The sequence below is a fragment of the Heterocephalus glaber genome, unplaced genomic scaffold, assembly GCF_053883595.1.
Source record: "Heterocephalus glaber isolate CG9 unplaced genomic scaffold, H.glaber_assembly_v1.0 deba00001461, whole genome shotgun sequence".
Classification (NCBI taxonomy): domain Eukaryota; kingdom Metazoa; phylum Chordata; class Mammalia; order Rodentia; family Bathyergidae; genus Heterocephalus; species Heterocephalus glaber.
The window spans coordinates 40982110-41000793 of NW_028258308.1; the positions used below are offsets into that span (position 1 = coordinate 40982110).

The window sequence follows — 18684 nt, forward strand, 5'->3', positions numbered from 1 at the left end:
CCAAGCCAAGTCATTTTGAAAGTTTAACAAATTGAATTTTACTTTGATGTTACTGAAGTTCTTCATAGCTATGCTTCAGATATTCTTGGTATGTTTATTTAGAAAAATTTAGATGAATTTTAATATTTATAAAGCATATGTCGCTTTTGAGATCATTAAATAATTTTTGTTATTTAAAATAAAATACTTTAAACTTCTGTAGCATTTTATTTATAACATTTTCATCTGTATTATCTCATTTAAGTCCCATAATGCCTGAGGAATGGCTCGTTATCACCATATTTAGGTGAGCAAACTAAGGTTCAGAAAAAATATCATGTATGAAATGAAGTCATACTAATGTTAGTTCCTTTTATTGAAGGCTTGACAGTGTAGTACTCTGCTGGTTGATTGAGTAATTGAACAAGTAAGAATCACTTTTTGGTTTTTTTTTTTCAAGGTCATTGACAGGCTGTTGTTTTTGTTTCATTTTGTTTTTGTTTTTCTTTTTATTTTATGAAAAAATAAAACAAATTTTCATGACTAAGTTATAAGAGAATAACAACAGTTATTACACTATGTATATCATTACCTTCAAAGTAATTACTTACTACAAGACATAAACCAATCACTTTTAATTAAAGCAACTGTTTCTCTTCATTTAAGTAATTGTATTCACTGAATAGTTAATTGTGCTAGGGAATGTTCTAAGTATTTTATGCATATTAAATAATTTAGTTGTCAGAGCAGTCCTATGCCGAATATAAACTAAGGCAGAGGTTAAATGACTTGCTAGTAGAAAGCATGTTTGGGATTCAGAACGCTGATCCTTTGGTTGCAGACTTCACACTCTTAGGCATTTTTCTGCAGGACCTTCCATTTATAGCAGTTACTCAGAGAGGTTAAATAACTTTTCAGGCAGTGATGAATGTAAATAACTTTTCAAACAGCAGTTTTGAATGTAAATTTAGGTCTGCCTGACTCTAAAACCTTTTTTTTTTGGTAAAGCCTTTTTTTCCCTTTCTATCGTTTACACCTTCTTACATGTGTTAAGAAACTAGAACTTGAATTCAGGTTTTCTGATTCATTTTGCTATGTATTTTTTTTTGAAAAATGACGTATGTGTAATGCAATATTTAGAGGATTGCTGCATTTAGAGAACGCCAGTTATGGGATCGAACCCCTGCACAACAGCTCCCGCTTTGAGCACATCTTTTATCGAATGGATGATGTCCACAACAAAGAGCCTCTGAAATGTGGAGTTTCTAACATGGATATAGAGAAAGAAACCAGAAAGTGGGGAGAGGAAGAGCATCGAAGCATGACTCAGCTACTTCGAGTAAGGAAAAATACACTTTTTCATTGCTGACTTTGATGAAAACTTTAAAAAAATCATGTATTTATTCATTTAGCCAATATTTACTATTATTTCTCCCAGCTGCATGCCAGATACTGTGATAGGAACTAAGGGCATAAAAACACTAGCAATATGTATTTTGAGCTGTCAAGCTGAGAACAGTTTAGGTTCTGTGGGCTTTGGGAACTAGAGCTTAATGTTATGAACAGCACAAGAGAGGGCACTCAGAAGCAGACTTCATGAGAGAAAAGGTTGAATTTATTCTGTCTGCATCATAAGTGAAATCAGCTATCTGGGAGAAAAAACTTAAGTTTATACAGGGTTTGGGAAGGGGCTATGATCATAAGGAATGTTTATGACCAAGAGTACAAGGACGGTCAGCGCAGATGTGTAATCACTGGACTTCTCAGTGCCAAGGAGATTGCTTATCTGGTCCCAAATTTTCTTTATGACCATTTGTTCTGTTTACTGAAAGTAGCATGGGCCTTTTCCTGTTGTTTGCTAAGAATGGCATGTTTGCTGTGATGGTCTCCTTCAGGCCAGGCATGATGCTTAAACTTTAGACAGTAAGCATATTGAGAATTGCAACCTAATTGTCCAGTTCACTTTCAGAGCAATGGAGTTTGTATTCAGATACTTTATACATAAACCACAATGGTAATTTGTGAGCTCTGGATCAGGGAAGCAGAGAGAGATTTGGCTTTAGGATATTAATGACTTAAATTGTCTTCCAAGGACATTCATGTCTCTGATTTGAAATTTCTTTAGAACTCAATGATTTACCTTTGACTATAGTTCTTTAGACAGAAATGGGGCTGGGACTGGATTAATTTTAGCTGCCAGAAATAAAGCTTTTTACATGTGAGATGGTGTTGCTGTGTGGGAAGAGTTTTTTTTTTCTCCCCAGGCTGGCCCTGAAATCCTGGGCTCCTGGGACTAAAGGTATGCACCACTGTACCTAGTTTAAGGCATATTTTTAATTAACTAAGACTAATTTATGGCATTATTTTCATTGCATCTCCTACTGTTTATTCTTTTGGACTGTTCAGTTTATTATTTTTTGAAATTAAAAAAATTTATTACACTACATTTGCAGTACATAGTGATTACATCCATGATGGCAAGTTGGTATATGTACATAATACATTTTAATTCTTTTTACTGCCTCTTCCCCTCTCCCTCCTTCCTCCTTGTTTTAAGTTTAAACATTGGAGAGCTGGGGATTTACCTCAGTGGTTCTGCCGCCTGCCTCAAAAGCGCAAGGACCTGAGTTTGATCCCCAGTACCAAAAAAAAAAACAAAAAAAACGATAAATAAATAAATTTAAACATTGGAAAACATTTAAATTTTTGCTTATCCTATTTGTATAAATTTCTGTAAAATGACATAATTAGTCATTTTTAAAAGTGGCAACCTTCTCCCAACTTCTGCTTTTGAATATTAGTCGATATTCTTTATTCAGTATTAGTGGATGTTATTCTTTGAATCCTGTTTCAACCTGGTAATGAGGTCTTTCATTAAAATATGTGTGTGTTGAGGGAGGTGTGTGTGTGTAGCTTTGATTTAAAAATAAATAATTTGAGTGCTTTGAAAACATGAATAGCCCATTTTATCGTTAACTAGAAGTTTTTTCTGATTAGTACACATAGCAGCTACCACTCATAATTGACATGGTTTTGGCTTTATTGATCAAGGTAAGATAGATAGGCGTTAGTAGACATGAGATATTGGTTAGAGATTAAGGTATGATCATTTGGGGCCTTATAATTTATTTTTGCTTTTCTGTGGTTGTGTATTTGACAGAGAAGAAGAGCTATCCTGCCGCAGACCCGATACGTGGAACTGTTCATTGTTGTAGACAAAGAACAGGTATGAATGGTGACAGTTTTCTTTTTTTTCATGAAAACCCATTGAGAAGTGAGCATCCCATGAAGGAAATAAAAATATGATAGATATTTGTACTAATTTTCCTTAACTGATAATTTTAGAACAAAAATATTTTTTTCCTTTAAACTTTAATACCACAATATAGCACCAAAAGCTGAATGTAGTAAATGAGACTACTTTTTACGAGTGATTTGCCCCATTTTTTCTAGCAGTTTAATTAAGCTAGATCTTTTGAGTAAGACTGTGTCTTATTAATTGGGCTTTTAAACTTTTCAGATTATATTACCTTAATGGGCTATTAATCATTATTGCCAATGAAATTGCTTTGCTTTATAAAAGTATAAACCAATACTTTAAGGGAGAAAACTTCCAAATCTTACCATGCTTTAGAAGGGAATAGTATTAATTTCAGGGTATAGGATAATATCAGGTCATTTTTCTTATTTTTGATTAAGAAATTGAACCAACTGCTTTGCTAAACTAAGAGAAGCAATATGTCTTTTTCACCATGTACAGAATTATCAGTTTTAGATATAGGTGCTATATAATTTAAAATACAGATTATTTGAAATGTTTTGACTTAAAAATTTTTTATTTTATTTTATTAGTACATGTTTGCAGTTTATGCAGTTTATAGTCATCTTGGGGAGTGGTTAAGTGTACATATTACAGCTTGGTTTTTTTAAAATCTCCTTCCTCTTCCTTCTACTTACCCATTTTGACTTTTTTTATTTTGTGTTAAAAGGCTTAACGTGATTGAGAGTTGTTTTTTTATAAGCTGCAGAAACAGGTGTGAGGATTTTTATTGTGTGTAGGTTGGAAATACCAAGCCCTGGTTATTAAGAGATAGAAACCGACTCAGATTTGTTCATTACAGATTCGTTACCTTCTAGCAGTAGAAGGAAAAGCATAGGGAATCTACTGTGTGAACTCTGCCCCAAATTATGGGTAAAATGTTTCCTCTTTTATTACTGCATGTTTGCGGTATATAATGTTTGCATTCCTCCTGTGGAGTTGGTACGTGTACATAACATACTCTTTTTTCACCCCCTAACTCTCCTCCTCTTCCCTCTCTCTCTCTACTATTAAAGTCTCCATATTTTGATCTCCTTTCCATTTGAGAAAGATCTATCTCCTTATTTCCTATTATCTGTCTTTTATTTTGCTTTTTATTTATTTATTTATTTATTTTTGTATTAAATTTTTTTATTGGTACATTGTAGGTATACAACACAATTACATTTCTCATTGGGAATTGTACCTTTATGTAACGCATCTTGGTTCTTATTTTTTCCCCATTCCTAGCCCTCCCTTCACGCCCTCCACCCTTGCCTATTTACAGAGACTTTATTTCCATTTTTTCCATTTCTCATCATTTTTTCCTTTCCCTTCTTTCCTTTCCCCTGTGCCTCCCACTACCCCTACCCCTACCCCTTTGGACCTTTTATTCCTATTTTACATTATCGATTATTCATTCTAATAATTGGTACATTTTAGGTATACGATATAATGACATTCATCATTGGAAATTTGAACCTTTACATAGTCTCTCTTGGTTCTTGTTTTTCACCCTTGCCCAGCCCTCCCTTCAACCCCTCCAGCCCTCCCTATTTACAAAAATTTTGTTCCTATTTTTCCATTTTCTCATATTAATCCCATTCCCTTCTATCCTTTCCTCTAGCCCTCCCACTTCCTTCCCCTTTGCCCCTTTTCTTCCTATTTCACATGACCTATTATACATTTAGTCCTTATTTACACTTTCAGTTTCTCACACCAGAGAAACTATTTGGTATTTACACATGTGTGTCCTATTTATTTCACTTAAGAGTATTGCCTCAATGTGCATCCACTTAGCTGTAAATGTCTCTAATTTCTCATTTTTTATGGCTGAGTAGTACTCCATTTTATAAAAAAACCACATTTTCTTTATCCAGTCACCAGTTGATGGGCATTTGGGCTGTTTCCAAGTTTTAGCTATTACAAACTGTGCTGCAGTGAACATGGGTGCACATATATCACTGTGGTATGATTCTTTTAATTCTTTGGGGAAGATCCCCAGCAGTGGAATAGCAGGGTCAAATGGGATTTCCAGTCCTAGTTCTTTGAGGTATCTCCATACTGATTTCCACAGTGCTTGCACCAGTCTACACTCCCACCAGCAGTGGAGCAGGGTTCCTCTTTCCCCACAGCCCCTCCAGCATTTGTTATTGGTTGATTTCATGATAGCAGCCATTCTTTCTGGAGTGAAGTGGAATCTCAGCGTTGTTTTCATTTGCATCTCTCGAATGACCAGTGATGTTGAACATTTTTTCATGTATTTTTTTGCTATTTCTACTTCTTTGTGTGAGAAATGTCTGTTCATTTCAGATGCCCATTTTTGGATTGGGTCTTTAAATTTGGGAGGTCTGATCTTTTTAAGTTCTTTATAGATTCGAGATAGTAGACCGTTGTCTGAGGAAGAGCAGGTGAAGATTTTTTCCCACATTGTGGATTGTCTCTTCACACTGCTGATGGTTTCTCTTGCTGTGCAGAAGCTTTTTAATAAGAAGAGATCCCATTTGTTGATTGTTTGTGCTAGTTCACGGGCAACTGAGGTTTTGTTCATAAAATCTTTTCCTACACCGCTGTCTTCAAGGGTTCTACCTAACCTCTATTCCAACTGGTTCAGAGTTTCTATTTTAATATTTAGATCTTTAATCCATTTTGATTTTAGTTTAGTGCATGGTGAGAGATACAGGTCTAGTTTTAATCTTTGGCAAGTTGAAGCCCAATTTTTCCAGCACCATTTCTTAAAGAGCCTATCTTTCCTCCAGTGAGGGTGTTTGACTCCTTTATCAAAGATGAGATGACTGAGTGTGTCTGGCGTTGTTTCTGCATCTTCTAATCTGTTCCACTGGTCCTCAAGCCTGTTTCTTTGCCAGTACCATGCTGTTTTTATCATAGTAGCTTTGTAGTATAGTTGCAGGTTGGGGATTGTGATACCCCCTGCCATGTCTCTGTTACCTAGAATTGCTTTTGCTATTCTGGGTCTCTTCTTGCTCCAAATGACTTTTTGGATTTTTTTCTCAAGGTCTATGAAGTATGCTGCTGGGATCTCAATTGGAATTGCATTAAATCTATATAGCAGTTTTGGAAGTATGGCCATTTTCACTATATTAATCCTTCCTACTCAGGAGCAGGGGATGTCTGTCCATTTTCTGATATCATCTTCGATCTCTCTTTTCAGAGTGCCATAGTTTTCAGAGAAGAGGTCTTTGATTTCTTTCGTTAGGATGATTCCTAGGTATTTCAGTTTTTTGGATGCTATTGTGAAAGGAATTATTTGCCCTATTTCTCTCTCAGTGAGTCTGTCATTCGTGTAGAGGAAAGCTATTGATTTTTGTGTGTTGACCTTGCAACCAGCTACTTGACTGAATTTGGTTATTAAGTGTAGAAGACTTTTGGTGGAGTTCTTGGGGTCTTCTATATAGAGTATCATGTCATCTGCAAATAATGACAGTTTGACTTCTTCATTTCCTATCTTTATTCCTTTTATTTTTTTCTCTTGTCTAATTGCTGTGGCTAATGTTTCCAGAACTATGTTGAACAAGAGTGGTGATAGTGGACATCCTTGTCTTGTTCCTGATTTGAGTGTGAAGGATTTCAGTTTTTGACCATTTAGTATGATATTGGCTGTTGGTTTTTCATAGATGGCTTCTATCAGTTTGAGGTAGAGACCATCTATTCCAATTTTTTGCAGGGTTTTTTCATAAATGCATGTTGGATTTTGTCAAATGCTTTTTCTGCATCTATGGAGATAAGCATACAGTTTTTGTCCTTGGCTCTATTGATATAGTGTATTACATTAATTGATTTTTGTATATTGAACCATCCCTGCATCCCTGGGATGAATCCCACCTGATCAGGGTGTATGATCTTCTTGATGATCTTCTGCATTCTATTTGCCAGTATCTTATTAAGGATTTTTGCATCTATGTTCATTAGTGAGATTGACCTATAGTTCTCTTTTTCAGTTAGGTCTTTCTCTGCTTTGGGGATCAAGGTGATGCTTGCTTCCAGGAATGAATTTGGGAGTATTGCTTCCCTTTGAATTTCGTTGAAGAGTTTAAACATAAGTGGCAGCAGTTCCTCTCTAAATGTCTTGTAGAATTCAGCAGTGAAGCCATTAGGGCCCGGGCTTTCTTTAGTTGATAAGTTTTTAATTACATTTTCAATTTCATTGGTTGATATTGGGTTGGTCAGAATTTTTAGGTCTTCTTCATTCAACTTTGGTAATTCATATGTATCTAGGAATGTGTCCCTTTCTTCTGTGTTGTCCATCTTATTGGCGTATAGGTTCTGGAAGTAGGTATTGATGATCCTCTGTATTTCTGCTGGGTCTGTTGTAATTTCACCCTTTTCATTCCTAATTGCATGGATTTGGGCCTTTTCTTTCCTTTTTCTGACAAGGTTGGCTAAGGCTTTGCCAATTTTGTTGATTCTTTCAAAGAACCAACTCTTGGCTTCATTGATTTTTTGTATTATTCTCTTAGTCTCCATTGCATTGATTTCTCCTCTGATCTTTATAATTTCTTCCCTTGTATGAGCTTTGGGTTTGTCCTGCTCTTCTTTTTCTAGAAGCTTGAGGTTCAGCATCAGGTTGTTTAATTGGGCTCGTTCTGTTTTCCTAATAATGCGTATTCACTGCTATGAATTTCCCTCGTAAGACTGCTTTCATTGTGTCCCGTAGATTCCGATATGTTGTATTGTCATTGTCATTGAATTGAAGGAACTGTCTGATTTCTTCTTTAATTTCCTCTGTGACCCATTGGTTATTCAAAAGTGTGTTGTTCAATTTCCACCTGTTTATGAAAGTTTTTGAGTTTCTTTTGCTATGGATCTCCAATTTCATCGCACTATGGTCTGATAATATACAGGGGATAACTTCAATTCCTTTGCACTTACTTAAACATGTTCTATGTGTGAGTATGTGGTCTGTTTTTGAGAATGACCCATGTGCAGCTGAGAAGAATGTGTATTCTGATTTTGTGGGGTGGAAGACTCTGTAAACATCTGTTAAGTTCATTTGTTCAAGAGTTCGATTGAGTTCTAGTATTTCATTACTTATTTTTAGTCTAGTGGATCTATCTATTTGTGACAGTGGGGTGTTGAGGTCCCCCACTACAATTGTATTGGGGCATGTATGGCTTTTCATGTCCGTTAGTATTTGTTTTATATAGTTGGGTGCACTAGTGTTTGTTGCATAGATATTTATGATTGTCATCTCTTCCTCTTGGATTGTTCCCTTTACAAGGATGTAGTGTCCTTCTTCATCTCTCTTAATTAGTGTTGGTTTGAAATATACTTGACCTGCCAAGAGGATAGCTACTCCTTCTTTGTTTTGGGTTCCCGTCGCATGGAGTATTGTTTTCCACCCTTTAACTTTCAGTCTGTGAGTTTCCTTTTGAATTAAGTGTGTTTCTTTGTGTGCAGCATATTGTTGGATTTTGCTTCTTGACCCATTCTGCCAGTCTATTTCTTTTGATTGGTGAATTGAGACCATTAATGTTGATGGTTATAACTGAAACGTATTGACTTGTCATTGCCATGACTTTTTCTTTTTGTTAGGTTCTCCCCCTTTACATTTAATTTCTTGTCATGCCAGATGGGTTCATTCTGCTTTGCTTCCTGGGGTTGTGATCCTCAATGTCTGTTCCTAGGCTCTTGTGTCAAATTCTTTGGAGTGCTGGTTTGGTATTCACGAAGTTCCTAAGGTGCTCTTTGTCATGAAAGTATCTTATTTCTCCATCCATTTTGAAAGATAGTTTTGCAGGGTACATCAATCTGGGTTGGAGGCTGTTTTCTTTTAGGGCTTGGAATATGTCCCTCCAAGCTCTTCTTGCCTGGATGGTTCGTGTTGAGAAGTGTGCTGTAATTCTAATGGGCTTTCCTTTGTATGTGATTTGTTTCTTTTCTCTGACTGCTTGGAGAACTTTGTTCTTCTGTTGTGTTTCTGGAATCTTAACAATTATATGCCTATGTGTAGTTTTTTTTGATCAAGGCTATTTGGAGTCCTATATGCCTCACTTATCTGTATGTCAAGCTCTTTTCCCCTGCTTGGGAAGTTTTCTGCCATTATTTCTGTGAAGAGATTTTTTATGTCATCTCCACTCTCTCCTGTTTCTTCATTGAGCCCAATCAGTCTTATGTTATTCTTCTTTGCATCATCTAGCAGCTGCTGGATTCATTTCTCACGTTCCCTTATAATTTTGAAGCAATTTTTCTTTTGCTGGTCACTAATTGCAATCTTATCTTCTATATCTGAAATTCTGTCCTCACATTGGCTCATTCTGCTGTGTAGACTTTCAGTGGAGTTTTTCATGTCCTGGAAATCTATTTGCATCTGTTTTATGGAATCCATTTTTTTCTCATGTTGGGATTCCATCATGTTCCTGAGCTCCTCTCTCGATTTATTAATCATGTCTTGCACTAAGGGCACAATTTCTCCTGTTATCTGAGAAATTATTTCTGATTTCATTTTTTCCAGATCCCCTTTTGTTGCCAGTTCAGTGGGTCCAGGTGGTTGAGTATCAGAGTATTCCATTTTATTTCCCTTTGGGGTTCCTGTAGGTGATCTGGAAGTCTGGCTTTGAGACTTATTTATGTGTTTTCTCATTTCGACTGGGGCGGGGGGCTGTTAGCACCTGCACGGATTACCTCCTCTGAGCTGGGTGAGGTGGGACAGGGGCCTGGAGCAGCGGTAGGGATGGTGACCCAAAAGCCCTTCCCTGTGGGCTAGGAGCAGCCGGAGGGATGGTGGCTGGGAAACCCCTTCCTCTGGACTAGGAGCAGTGGGATGGTGGCTCAGAAACCCCTTCCTCTGGGCCAGGAATGTGGGAGGGATGGTGGCCCGGAAGCCCCTTCCTCTGGGCCAGGAGCAGCGGGACAGAAGGTGGCCCAAAAGCCCTTTCCTCTGGGCTGGGAGCAGTGGGAGGGATGGTGGCCAGGAAGCCCCTTCCTCTGGACCAGGAGCAGTGGGAGGATGGCTCAGAAGCCCCTACCTCTGGGCTGGGAGCAGTGGGACTCAGTACCTTGGTTCTGGTGGTCTGGTGTCCTCTGCGCCTTGGTAATGTGGAATCAGGTGGCTGCCTGTCTGCACTGGGGTGATTCGGTGTCTTCCGCGTGACTCAGGACCTCTGTATGGTGTGCACAGACCTGCCTGTCTGCAGCGGGCTGAATCGGCCTGTGTTCCCTGCGACTGGGGACCTTGGCAGGGTGTGGGCAATTTTGCTTTTTTATTTATACTTTTGATTTCTCATATAAGAGAAACCATGTGGTATTTAAGCTTGTATGTCTTATTTCAGTTAACGTTATGGTGTTAGGGTATTGTCTTAGTTACTTTTCTTAATGTTTGAGAGAAAATACCCAACACCCAAAATTAAAAGGGGAAAGATTTATTGTAGCTCACTCTTTGTAGAGGTTTTAGTCCATAGGTGGCTGGCTCTAAGGCAGGGTGGCATTGCACAGGGGCTTTGCAGAGCAGGCAGGAGGCAGCAAAGCGGCAAGTAGCAATAAAAAACCTAACCTTTTATATTTCATCCAGGCTGCCCACCCTTTGGGTGGTGCGACCTATATCCAAGGTGGGGCACCTTTAATCCCAATTTCATACCTTATATCCCAGTATTGCACACCTTAGATTCAGCCATCTCTCAAAACCCTCACCTATGACCATATGAAGCTTTGGGGGGAAATGTAGATATAAGCCATAACATTCCACCCCTGGCCCCCAAAGACTTGTGCACATCCCTTTATACAAAAGACATTTAGTCCATCTTTAAGAGTCGCCAAATTCCTAACAGTTTCAGCATTGTTGAAAAGTCCAAGTATAAAGTCTCTTCTGAGATTTAAGGCAAACTCTTGGCTGTGAACCCCTGTACAAATGAAAAGAAAGTTAAACATTTACAATATACAAAGGGATAGACATTTCCATTCCAAAAGATTCAAAGAGAGAGATAGAAAGGAATGGGAACAAAGCAAGACCAAAATCCAGCAGAACAAGCATTAAATAGCATAGTTCCTATTTTATATTTTCGATTATTCATTCTAATCATTGGTACATTTTAGGTATACAATATAATGACATTCATCATTGGAAATTTGAACCTTTACATAGTCTCTCTTGGTTCTTATTTTTCACCCTTGCCCAGCCCTCCCTTCAACCCCTCCAGCCCTCCCTATTTACAAAAATTTTGTTCCTATTTTTCCATTTTCTCATATTAATCCCATTCCCTTCTGTCCTTTCCTCTAGCCCTCCCACTTCCTTCCCCTTTGCCCCTTTTCTTCCTATTTCACATTACCTATTATATATTTAGTCCTTATTTACACTTTCAGTTTCTCACACCAGAGAAACTATTCGGAATTTATTCATGTGTCGAAAATGTAAAATAGGAAGAAAAGGTCCAAAGGGGTAGGATTAGTGGGAGGGGCAGGGGAAAGGAAAGAAGGGAAAGGAAAAATGATGAGAAATGGAAAAAATGGAAATAAAGTCTTTGTAAATAGGGAAGGGTGGAGGGGGTGAAGGGAGGGCTAGGAATGGGGAAAAAATAAGAACCAAGATGCATTATGTAAAGGTACAATTCCCAATGAGAAATGTAATTGTGTTGTATACCTACAACGTACCTATATAAGAATTTAATAAAAAAAAATAAAATAAAAATAAAAGTACAGAAGAAAAATAGCATAGTTCCATGTCCATCATCCAGTGCAGTCTGTTGCAAGTTGTGAACTCCAAAGGGTTTGGGTAGCTCCACTGCTGTAGCACTGCCGATGGTTGTAGCTCCCACAGCTTCTCTCTTGGGCTGGCTTTGCTCACTTCTTATGCCTTTCCTTAGATGATCCACACTCTTGACCTCTCCGAATGTCTGGGGTCTCCACTGCACCTTCAGCTTCACATTCACAGCTTCACGTACTACCCTCTCGGGGCACACTGCCTGGCACCCCAGGCCTCCTGAAATCTGGGTGGAAGCCTTCTTGACCCCACAACTTTTACATTTTGCATGTACCTAAAGTCAGCACCACATGGATGACACCAAAGTATGCTGCCAGCTGGATCAGTAGCCAGGCTTCCTTCTTTTTTGGGTGTAGGGGTCAAATACCTGGATTAAACTCTGAACCCAGTCTTAGGAAACAGATTCCATAGGCCACTACCATTCTGGAACATGGTGCTCTGGTGCTCTATTCTCAAAGCAATGTCTTTCACCTTTGCAATTTTGAAACTGCAAAGGGTAGAGTCCTGCTGGTTCTTGTGATATCCTTAGGCCATCTTTTCTGTTGTCCTATTTCTTCTCAGCAAGTTCTCCTCTGCTCCATCTTTGCAGTCCACAACTTTACTGGAGCTTCCTTTCTGGCCAAACTCAAAACATTTAAAATTGTTCTGGGCTTTTTGCTCTTGATTTTCAACATAGATATGGCTAAAAGCCCCCAACAGCAGCCATGCCATGGCCTCAACATTAGACTGCCTTGAAATTTCTTCTGCAAGGTTAATAGTTGGCTGCCTTTAATCTCAGTCTCAAGCAAAGTCCCTGGACATGAGTGAAATCCAGACAAATTTTCTGCCAAAGGATAACACACATGCTCTGGAGTCCAACAGCCAGTGCAGTCCTTTTTCCCAGCAGAAACCTCCTGACCCTTTATTTAGTCTTTATCTGCTGCATTTCTGATCTTCTGAGCTCTGATCAGAATCTCTCATCAAGTATAGCTGAAGGCATTGCAGGGCTGCTTCTTCAGCTGGCACCTCCAAATCTTTCAAAACTCTTCCCACAAGCCAGTTCCAAAGGCTCTTGAACTGCATAGTCAGGTACAGTCACAGCAATGACCCCACTCAGTACAAAAATCTGTCTTAGTTATTTTTCTCATTGGTGAGACGAAATACCTAACATCCAAAGTTAAAGGAGAAAAGGTTTATTTCAGCTCACAGTTTGTAGAGGTTTCAGTCCATAGTAGGCTGGCTCCAAGGCAGGGTTGCATGGCAGAGGGACATCGCAGAGGAGGCAGGAGGCACCAAAATAGCAAGCAGCAATAGCATTCAAGCCTGCCTTTATATTTCATCCAGGCTACTTGCCCTTTGGGCAGTGCCACCTATACCACCTTTAATCCCAACATTATACCCTTAGTCCCACTATCACACACTTCATGCCAGCATCACCTACTTAATTCTAGCATCATATACCCTAGATCTAGCCACCTCTGAAAAACCCCACCTATGTCCACATGAGGCTTCGGGTGTGTGGGGGGGTCATCTAGATACAAACTATAATAGGGGTGCATCTCTTTTCCTAGAAATGATTCATTGTTTATCATTCTTGTGTGTAAATACCACATTTTCTTTATCCCTTCATCTGTTGATGGACAGATAGGCTGCTTCCTTGATTTAGCTATTATGAATTGTGCTGCTATAAACATGAGTATGCATATATGACAGTAATATGATGTCTTTAACTCTTTTGGGAAGATTCTCTGAAAGGGAATGGCTGGGTCAAATGGAATTTCTAGTTTTAGCTTTTTGAGGAAAGGAGTCTCTGTACTGTTTTCCAAAGTGATTGTACTAGTTTACATTCCCACCAAAAATGCAGAAGGGTTCCGTTTTCCCTGCAGCCTTGCCAGTATTTGTTATTATTTGACTTTTTTGATAATGGCCATTCTTTCTGGGGTAATATCTGAGTGTTGCTTTAATTTGCATTTCTCCAATGGCCAGCAGTGTTGAGCATTTCTTCATGTATTTATTGGCCATTTGTTCTTCTTCTATGAAGTGTCTATTCATTTCGCTTGCCCCTTTTTTGATTCTTTTATTTGGGGGAGTGTCTAATTTTTTTGAGTTCTTTATATAGTCCAGATATAAGTCCTCCAAGGAATACCTGGCAAAAACATTTTCCCCATTCTGTAGATTGTCTTTTCACTTTGTTGGTTGTTTCTTTTGCTGTGCAGAAGCTTTTTAATTTGACATAATCTCATTTGTTGATTCTCAGTCCTATTTTCTGTGCAACTGGGGCTCTGTTAAAAAAAAATCCTTGCCTACACCTATGACTTCAAGGGTGGTAAAATATATCTGTAGAATATTTTGGACAAGTCACAAAAAGTAGAGATAGATTGATTTGTTTGTTTGTTTGAGAAAAGCTTTACTTAGAAAAGAAAGTAAGAGAAAATGGTAAGGGACTTTAGCTTGAGGGAGCTGACAAAGATCACGCCAGGGCTGGGGGTTTAGCTCAGTGGTTTCGCTGCCTGCTGCGCAAGCGCAAGGACCCGAATTCGATCCCTGGTTCCAAAAAAAAAAAAAGATCACTCCAGACTGCAACACAGGAAAGTAAGAAAAATAGGAAAGAACTCCAGATTGAATAGTAACTGCAGTAACTCTGATGAAGGGCACTGGGCTGGTGCACCGGCATGGGTCAGAGGCCATCTTCTAAGGATTAGCTGGTGGGCTGGGGTCTGGCTGATGATTATCTCCATCCTGGTTTATAGCTCTGGAATCCTTAAGGTTGCAGAGTGTTTCTGTTCTCATGAAAGGATGGTCTCTGTGGAGGTTTCAGTTATGTCAGGTTCCAGTTTTCCTGGAATCCAGATAATCACAGGTTCGGGACAATGACTGGAGACTTCTGAGTTAGCTGAGTGTCCCTATAAATCTGTTTGTCTGGTATTTTCATTCTTGAAGGGTTGTAAGATAGGCTAAGTAAATTTTAGGGCCAATAAACCTTGCCTTGTCACTTTTAGACAGACATTCCCTGAATGACTAACATGCCTATCTGCAGAGCTCAGAAAGTTTTGACCCAGAGCTTTACAAAATTAAAGTCGAACTTTGTTCTACTTTTTGTTACCTATTGGACATTTGCAGACCCAAGTGAAGTCATAGTTTTTAGCAAAACATAACTTTTAAGTCTCTGATTTCCTTAGGAGTAAGAGTAGTGGATCTTAATTCTAACACCTGTAATTTCCTCTGGATATTGGGTGTCAGTGTCTCATCCTGTTTGTCTTGTATGTGATGGTCCGTCATCAAAACATTGCTCAGATTGTCTGCTAGAAGTCACATTCCTGCAGGATGTTAACAGATAATGGTTACAGACATTTACAAGGAAAATGTAAAGAGAAAAACATATCCAGTTAGCATATTAGTATAAGAAACATAATGACCTAGTTTTGTTGGAATTATAGAGTCCTTTTGAGTGGAGTGTGCTTGTTTACACATATACCATCTAGGTGACTACTTTGGAATGCACCCTATTTAGGCATATCCAATTATCAAAAATAGAGATTTAAAATGCTTTTCTCTATTGCTGTCTCCAAATAGATTTGTAATATACAGGTAGAAAATGGTTCAAGATAAAAACGGTTCCATTTCTTTCCATCAAGCCCTGTCAAATATATTACTTTTTTTTGTTGTGTAGGAGAATTATGGTAACATGCCTAATTGATGAAGTTATATATTCTGATACTAACATTTTATCATAGAGCAAAGTTATAAAATGTTTTTTAAAATTTTCTTTTGGTTAGTATGTTGCTTGTATAAAATAATGTTTAAATAGAATTTAACTGGGACTCACAGAAAAGAATTAGCCATATCAATTATTTTGCTTAAATATGGTCAAACTTTTATATATGTTTCTATCCACGTATAACTTTTCAATGCACGATCATTAGCTAGTTTCTCATAGTTATTTTAGCGTAGGGTTTAGGAATGGTTTATTGGTAATGTCATTTGCCTAGGAGGTGAAAGGGTCAGGAAATCTATTAGGTTGCTTTTTATTTCATTATTTTTGCATTTTGATTATTTAAAGCAATACATTTGGGAAATGCTGGAAAATATATTTGCATTACAATGAATTAAAAGAACATTAATAGGAAATAGTTACACTAATTTGAAGAAAATGAAGACTTCATTGTGTTCATTTGACACATGGGCCTGTTTTTCTTTCATTTCTATTTATTACTAGACTATCATTTAGATTTATTAATTTGAAATTTTGGTAAATATCTGAATGCCTCAATTTTTAGTTTAGAGGAAATACTTAGATTCTTATCTTCATTATAATAGATTATAGATATTCTTAAATTACATTAATGATAATGATTTACCTTCTTTGCTTTTACAGTATGAGATGATGGGAAGAAATCAGACTGCTGTGAGAGAAGAAATGATTCATTTAGCAAACTACTTGGATAGTGTAAGTTGTATTTTCTGTCAAGTAGGATTATTCTGCCCAATCATTCATAGTCTCAGAACAGAATTTAAAAATTGTCTCATTTTGAGTTCTAATTATCATAGGCTCATGTGACTCAGTCTTTCAAAGATGTTTTTCCAGTTCTTCTTGTAATTTTTTTAGTGTTTGAAAGGAATGTACAAGTATAAAAAAGACCGAGAAATACAGTGTTTCATATTAGGCTCAGGTACTTTGTTGTTCATGAAAAGATCTTTAAATTTTTATTGAGAGAATCTTATTTTGCGTAAGGCTGTCTCCTCCCCTGAAACTGATGTCAGTCTTAATTATGTAATTAATTAGTATATATGTGATTTAGTTTTAGATACTAGATTTTATCTCATGGGTGATATTAAAGAGTTAAATACTTGTTTTATGAAATAATTTTACCTATAAGGCATTTGTTTCCCTGATAAGAACATCAGGAATGATGATGGCAGTGACAGTGATAACAATGGTAACATTCTACTAAGTAGTAGAAATGGAGCTTAGGCTTGTATCACTAACTCATTTGTTCCTCATGGCACCTCTGTGAAATAGATATGAGTTCCATAATCCTTTATCTGAAATCTTTGTATTGTGATTAGAATTTTATATAAAATTTAGAAAGGTTTTATGGTTTATTATATATTGTATAACACCTCCAAGAGGATCATAGGATAGCACTTTATGATCACAATTGTTGGTATTTCTGCAGTGCAGGGTATGAATAGTTACCTTAAATGTGTTCCATCACAGTAACAAAATACCTGAGATAATTAACCTTTACTGAGAAAAGATTTATTTTGGTTTACAGTTTTGAAAGTTTCAGTCTATGTTCCATTAGCCCCGTTGTTTCCGACCTGTGATGAGACAGCACATTATGGCAGGAGTGTGAGTTGGAGCAGAACCACTCATTTCATTCATTGCCAGGAAGCAAAAGTGAGGAAGAAGAAGGGATGGGTCTTACAGTCCCTTCAAGGCTTCCCATTAGGCCTCGAGTCTTAGGTTCCACAGCTTCCCCATAGTCTTACCCCTGAGACCAAGATTCCAACACATCAGCTTCTGGGGAACATTCCAGATCCAAACTGTAGCAGTGGGATAAGAACAGCATCTGAATAGACTTGCATTATTCTAGGGTGATTTTGGAACAAAATTCACCAAAAAGTTAATTTTCAGAGTTGTCAGGTTTTTTTTTTTTTTTTTTGGTACCAGGGATTGAACTCAGGTCCTTATGCTTGCGAGGCAGGTGGTGCAACCACAGAGTTGTCAGGTTTTAGAATGGGCAATAAAAAGGATTTTGAATCTCAGTTACTTACCATTTATAAATCTCTGTTACTTATCATTTTTGAGACTTCTGAGAAGTTAGAGTGCATTGAAAAGATTTTGTTTTGGAAAGAGGGAGTTCTTAATTTAAGTAGTTGTGTTACTTCATATGGATAAAAGGTTTTTCTCATATTTTAAAATGTATTTTATGTACTTTTCTCTTTTCTTCCCAGATGTATATTATGTTAAATATTCGAGTTGTGCTAGTTGGACTGGAGATTTGGACAAACAGAAACCTGATCATTATAGCTGGGGGTGCTGGTGATGTGCTGGGGAACTTTGTGCAGTGGCGGGAAAAGTTTCTTATAACACGTCGGAGACATGACAGTGCACAGTTAGTTCTGTAAGTGTTGTTTAGAAAAAGTACTGTGAATGAAATGATGAGAAAAATACTTCTGCTTATTTATTGTACTAGACATATATATATATGTATATGTATTCATTCTCAAGGTTTTTTTGGATTTATTTAAATGAGGAAAGCTTAGTTGTTTGATAACATAGGATATGACATTATGATAACGAGACTTCTGTGTTAGATTCCCCCTCCCCTTTATCCCATGTCCTTCTCTATTCTTGAGTTTATGTCCTTATTTTGGCATAGCATATTTTCTAGTTGCTTTTTGTGAAAGGATATATGGAAAGAAAAAATTTTGACCTACTGCATATCTGAAAGTGTGTTTTCACAGTCTCATAAAAATTTAAAGATGCTCTCAATTTGAGTTCTGGTTAATCCTCAGTCTTTCAGAGGTGGTGCTGGAGATCTAACCCAGTGCCTCTTGCACACTGGGCAAGTGCCATAGCACTGAGCTACATTCCTACCTCTAGGCAATTTTGAAGGCACTGTGCTATTGTCTTCTGAACTCTAGTGACCACTCCCCAATCAAACTGAGGATTTTGCATCTGCTAGACAAGTACTCTGCCATTAAGCTA

At 37.6% G+C, this 18684-nt stretch overlaps 1 protein-coding gene across 3 annotated transcripts in view; it reads left to right on the top strand.

Moving 5' to 3' along the window:
• The window catches only part of Adam9 (ADAM metallopeptidase domain 9), a 125900-nt gene that overhangs the window by 21479 nt on the left and 85737 nt on the right, over nucleotides 1–18684 (top strand). For all 3 annotated transcript variants that reach the window (XR_002386350.2, XM_004855321.4, XM_004855322.4), the window contains exons 6-9: nucleotides 1120–1318; nucleotides 3140–3205; nucleotides 16345–16416; nucleotides 17928–18097. Coding sequence is in view for 2 of the 3 variants with exons in the window: in XM_004855321.4 (XP_004855378.1) it covers nucleotides 1120–1318; nucleotides 3140–3205; nucleotides 16345–16416; nucleotides 17928–18097 (507 nt within the window). In the remaining variant the exon portion in view is untranslated. The remainder of the gene's footprint in view (nucleotides 1–1119; nucleotides 1319–3139; nucleotides 3206–16344; nucleotides 16417–17927; nucleotides 18098–18684) is intronic.